The 5,932-nt window shown below is 39.2% G+C and overlaps 1 protein-coding gene across 1 annotated transcript; it reads left to right on the top strand.

Moving 5' to 3' along the window:
* Nucleotides 1-930: 930 nt before the first annotated feature.
* Nucleotides 931-1,884, top strand: LOC148658278 (olfactory receptor 6S1-like). The gene has a single exon (XM_088639798.1). It carries the CDS (start codon nt 931-933, stop codon nt 1,882-1,884), a length of 954 nt encoding a protein of 317 aa, XP_088495924.1.
* The last annotated feature ends 4,048 nt before the right edge of the window (nt 1,885-5,932 follow it).

Genomic DNA, 5,932 nt, shown 5'->3' with positions numbered 1-5,932 from the left:
GTTGGTTAGGATGTTTTTAGGTATAATCCTAGTAACCACTCTGTACTGTAGGTCTTTTGTTGGCACATTGTACTTTAGGTGACAGACAGTTATGTGTGATCCATAATCGTAGCAGAGGGAGACAGTGTGGAGCCAAACTGTGACACCTACTATTAGGATATTTAAGCACAGACCGAGCTTTATGCGTCTTTACCTGCATTTCTCTGTTTTAACACAGAGGCCCAAGCTGCTTGGTCAAGGTAACAGAAAGATTATTAGACATCTAGCATTTTTTGCCACTACACTTGGAACATATTAATGGAAAAAATGCTACTAATAGTATATCTCAGTAATAGAAGAACAACGACACATGCTCACAGGAATCGCAACACCACTTGAGGACAAAGTGATGACAGCTACACTCTGACACATAAAAGACAGCCTTAGAGTAGGATGCTGAAACAAAGAGAGGACAGCAAAGAGAAAGAACATCTCCATCTTCTCTCTGTCAGGTAAAAATATCATATGCCTTACAAAGTGCAAATCTGGCACTAGTGAGATTGTATGTTTCAGGGAATATGAAATTATATTCCTTTTTTTATTATTGAATTATTTTATATGTTTATTTTTTCAGAACATGCTAGAGAGTACATGCTGTACAGACTATTTCAATTTGTATTAACAAAAAATAGCTTCAAATAGAATTGGAAGAGATGTACTGCAAAGATCACCAATAACTCACTGTGCCTCTCAAATGTAACCTTATTCAACACTACTGCTGGTGAATGAGTTTATGTAGGACATACAGTATGATGAGATTAGTACTGTTTTTCTAGGATCATTACTAATTCTACAGTACTGTCATCTTTCATTTTCATTGTCTTTTTAATTTTAGGTTGGAGAAAAAGTGAAGAGGGGGTAACTGAAGCACTCTTTCAACAGCTGTCTGCAATGGAAAGGAACACAACATTTTCTAAACCTGTTGGTTTTCTGATTGCAGGTTTTCAGAATCTGCAACACAGTGAATATTATTTTATATTCCTGGCTTTCATTTACCTGACAACTCTGGCAGCCAACTTCTTCCTAATGTCAATTATATGGCTTTCAGAGTGTCTTTATACACCAAAGTACATAGCTGTTTTTAATTTATCTGTAGTAGATGTGAGCATTAGCACAGCTCTTATTCCAAAATGTATACATCAATTTCTTTTTGACTCAAAATTTGTGTTATATGAGACATGTTTAACTCAATTGTTCTTCTTTCATTCTTTTTCTGTCTTGGAATCTCTGTCCCTTGTTGTTATGTCATACGAAAGACTTGTGTCTATTTGTTTTCCTCTGAGAAGCAGCACTATCAATACGAACACCAGAATGTTTTTTATAATTGGGTTCTGCTGGGTATTAGCTTTAATCTCTTTTGTTGTTGCAGTGTTTTATATATCACGCTTGTCATTCTGCAAGCCTGTCCCTGTCATTAAGAGTTATTTCTGTGATCATGGACCAGTGTTCAAAGAGGCTTGCAGCAACTACACTCCAAGCTGGACTGTAGCCAATGTTTACATTGTTATCTACATTTATGTGCCACTGTTTTTGATTAGTATATCATATGTGTGCATTATAGCTGCTCTTTCAAGGATTTCATCTGTGCAAGGGAGGTGGAAAGCATTTAAAACTTGCACAGCCCACTTAGCCTTAGTTACTATATTTTTTATACCTTTTTTAGTAACATATATGATTGGATGGATAAGTGTGCTGGTGGATACTGACACCAGAATCCTCAACACATCTTTATCAGCAACCCTGCCTCCTCTGTTGAATCCCATCATATACACTTTAAAAACTGAGGAGGTCATGGAGCAAATTAAGAATCTTATCAGAAAGCAGAAGACTTCAGTAAATAATTAGAATTATAATTAGTCTGGAAGTGTCAGTGCTTTTCTCTGCACAGAGAACAAGATATTAAGTATTTAGTTTTATGATGCATTGACTACTAACTTTAAAACAGTGTAGATCCTAAAATGCTTTCAACATAATGAATATCATTTTTAACATTTTGTCTCAAAGTTGAGAGTTATTAAACATTTGTCTTTCATTACTAGTGCTTATATTTTTTTAATTAAATCTTGAAATGTAACAGAAGATTGTAACATTTATTCCTTTAAATTCCAACACCCAGCTATGTACAGTAAGTGTTAAATTGTTACGTTTTTATAAAATCAGAATAAAGTATTAAGTGTCACCTTGAATTTCAGTTGCATTGTCCATATAATGTATATGCTTTATATGTTTATATGTTATATATTTTTATGGTTAGAGAATACAATATACAGTAACACTGATACTTACAGTTTTGGTGAATGGCTGTGTGACATCCTAAATATTCACAGACTTCATTGCCATAAATTTCTCAAAGCCACTGACGTACAGTACAAATGGTTATATAATATGCTATACTATATGTTGTGTCTCATTTTAAAGGTTTATTCCCGAGACTCTTCTGTGGATTTAGATGTAGGGATTCACAGCGCAGTCCAGTGAAGCTTTGAGATTAGTTTAATGGTAATGAAAGTGACCACTTCCAGAGAATGCTGAAGGAGACACACACGGTGTATTTCCCAGAGTGACCTGAATTACAGAGGTTTTTATAGTTTGTCAGCCATGTTATTACCATGAATGGGGGTTTAAGAGTCTTATGTTTTATGAGTCTACTCATGGTCTTGTGGCTATTCTTGATGATGTTGCCCTGTCTTCCATTCTGTGGTATCACAGCAAACAACAAGTGTCTGTTCAAAGTTCTTCCAAGCCCTGGGCCAGAGCCAAATATCTACACTGGATTCACTTTTTTCCCCTAAAGCATTTTTTGGTCTTGTCTGTGGCCACACCACAGGAAGCAAGATGTGTCACCTACATATTTTTGCACATGGAGGTTGCAAAAATGTTGAATATTTATCATATTTATATTTATATATAATTTGTGGCATGTGAATTCTTTGTTCTTTGGCACAGCTTTGGTGAAAAGAATTATGATTCACGCACAATCGGTTAAACAAATATTTATTGACAATAACAGTGGTACACACTACACCACACACAAACTAAACATACAACACACAGGTTTCTCAATGTACACAGTACAGTATGTACAAAATGTTTCATAGGCCTAATTCTAGACCACCCAGAAAACCTCAGACTGCTACCAAGTATTCAACTCTTAAATAATGCCTACGGAGGCGAAAATAAGAGATAAGGTGCCTTATAAATCAAATGCAACCTGCAGTTGAATCTGTCTGCAAACCTGGATGCTACAAAATAAATTCCAAAATCTCTCTATTCCAAAAATGCACCCACCAAGCAGGACAGTCTGTTTTTAACGAATGTATTTTCCACTCAGAAAAATCCAAGTTCCCTAAAAACTCGGAATAGCAAGCTCTCTTTAGCAAAATTTCAAATACTTAGCTCCAGTTGAGTATTTTTCTGGTTGTCTTGAAGAAGTGACCTCACACAAAAGCTTCAGATTTCATCTCTAGTGTCTTCTCTCACCCTTGTAGTCTTTTCATTTCTCTTTTTCTCTGTCTTAGTCTCCTTTAATGCTGTATGGTGTCTTTTTGGACTATTGATTGACATTTAAAGATTTACCCAGAACTTAAATAACCAAGGTAGCCAAGGTAAACTTTATGATTTCTTTGATCACAGCATCTGGACCCCATACTGCTTAGCAAACATCCCCTTTTACGTCCAAGCTGGAAATGTTTATACTGCCAGGTGTTACACATTTGGGGTATCATGGTCTCTGTGGAGGAGAGGTACAGCACTGTAACTCAGAGTGAATATGTGTCTTTTGGAAAGACCTGTTCTTTATGGAGATCAATCACTCCAGTTGTGAATCACACAAAGTGTTTCAAAAGAGTTTGCTTCAGAAGCAGACCTGTGGTTGCCACTATCTTCAAAAACTCAAATTAATATTTTAGTCAGGGCTCTCTATTTTGGATTGCTTTGTTATTGTCACGCCCTACACTCTCCCTCGCAAACGCCTTTGCATTCCCACTGTTTCACAATTTCATTCCTAATTGAACCCATCACATTCTCACATGCACCAGATTCCTCAAATTGGTCCTCCCAGACCAAGAATCCAACCACATCCCTTTTTCTTCAGTATTTAAAGTTCCCTCACACACCAATCCAGGCTCACTATTGAGAAGCCTCCTGCAGAATTCTCTTGTGTGTGTTTCTAAGCCTTTTGATTGATCTCCTGGTACCAAACCTTTGCTCCTGCCTTTTGACCACCCCTTTTGGATTATGTCTTTTGATTGTCTTTCTGATTTCCCTGCTTACCAGACTCATTGCCTCCCTAATTTACCAAGCCCCTGGATTTTGTCTTTTGGATTGTGCCTGTTCTTTTGTGCATTCTGTGGGATTCACGGTTCCGCATAAGGATCCTCCTATTCTACCAGTTGGTTTCCTGACAGAATAGTGAGCCATATTAAAATGGATCCAGTGGACCAGAATCAGTTTTCTGTTTTCCAAGAACACTCCCGGAGCCTGGGCCTGCTAACTGCGGCAGTCCAGCAACTAGTCAACCATGTTGCACTTGCACCGCCTCCCCAACCTGCAGCCCCTGTTCTTGTGCCCCCGCTCCAAGCACAAGTTAATCTTCTACCCCCTCCTCCCCCAGAAAAATTTGATGGGGACTCCTCCAAGTGTCAGGGCTTTCTGACTTGTTGGATGGCTTTCCACATCTGCCCAGACTGCTTCCCCATGGATAGAGAGAAAATTGCTTTCATGGTATCTTACCTCACTGGACAAGCTCTGAATTGGGCCGCACATCTCATCTCTCAAAACGCTCCTGAGACTGCTAACATCCACCTTTTTCTGACGGCTCTACAATCAGTCTTTGGGCAATTTCACTCTCGCCACCTTATTGCTGCACGTCTCACTTCCCTCACTCAAGGATTTCGCTCTTTTCAGGACTATGCTTCAGAATTCCGTTTTCTGGCTGCTCAACTCTCTTGGGATCATGATGCCCTAATTCACCAGTTCCGCCTCGGATTATCAGATGAACTCAAGGATCACTTGGTGCTCCTGCCCCTGAACTTCCTGTCACTTGAAGCCTTCATCTCCCGAGTATCTGAACTTGAGATCGGGCTTCAACAGCGGAGGTCCGACAATCGAACCCCTCCCACACCCTCCCAACTGCCTTCCTTTCATAGACCGACCTCTGAGGAGAGAGATTGCCGACATCGTGAAGGGCACTGCATTTACTGCAGTTCCTCTGATCACCTCCGAGCCTCCTGCCCCAGTCGCCCTCCCCGCTCCTATCCACCCACAGCTACAGCCAGTGTCACTTCATCTTCCTCTTCTGGGTCCAGACTCTGACTGCCCCATAGACCTAATTTCAGGGGTTCTCCACCCTAAAGGCCATGTCTATTCACTCTGCCACGATGAGACTCAGGCTATGGAGGACTATATTCAAGAATCCTTGGAATCTGGTTTCATCTGCCCCTCTTCCTCACCTGCCTGCATCGGTTTCTTTTTTGTTAAAAAGAAAAATCTGTTCTCTCAGACCCCACATTGATTATCGCGGTCTGAACAATATAACTGTGTAGGCATCCTCTCACGAGGCACCAGTAAATGTAGAGGTTTTGTGGTTTTACTGGGACAATTATTAATTGTAGCAGTAAGTCACAAAATGATTCTTTAATGGCTATTAGAATCAACCTTGCGGGATAACTCAAACAACGCACACACATGGATACCAATATGCGAGAATACATTTATTAATACATAAAATGTGCATATAAACATAACAGATCTTATCGTGAGGGTAGCAGAATACAAAAGGTATATATTCAATCAAGAAGTGTTACAAATACCAAGAGGGACATACGTTCAGTATATAATTCATTTAGACCGTTTCGTAAATGAACTTGGATTACAACTTCTACACTAGATACTC

The sequence above is a fragment of the Lepisosteus platostomus genome, chromosome 7 (assembly GCF_059453375.1).
Source record: "Lepisosteus platostomus isolate fLepPlt1 chromosome 7, fLepPlt1.hap1, whole genome shotgun sequence".
NCBI classification, from domain to species: Eukaryota; Metazoa; Chordata; class Actinopteri; order Semionotiformes; family Lepisosteidae; genus Lepisosteus; species Lepisosteus platostomus.
This window is presented reverse-complemented; position numbering and strand designations above follow the sequence as displayed.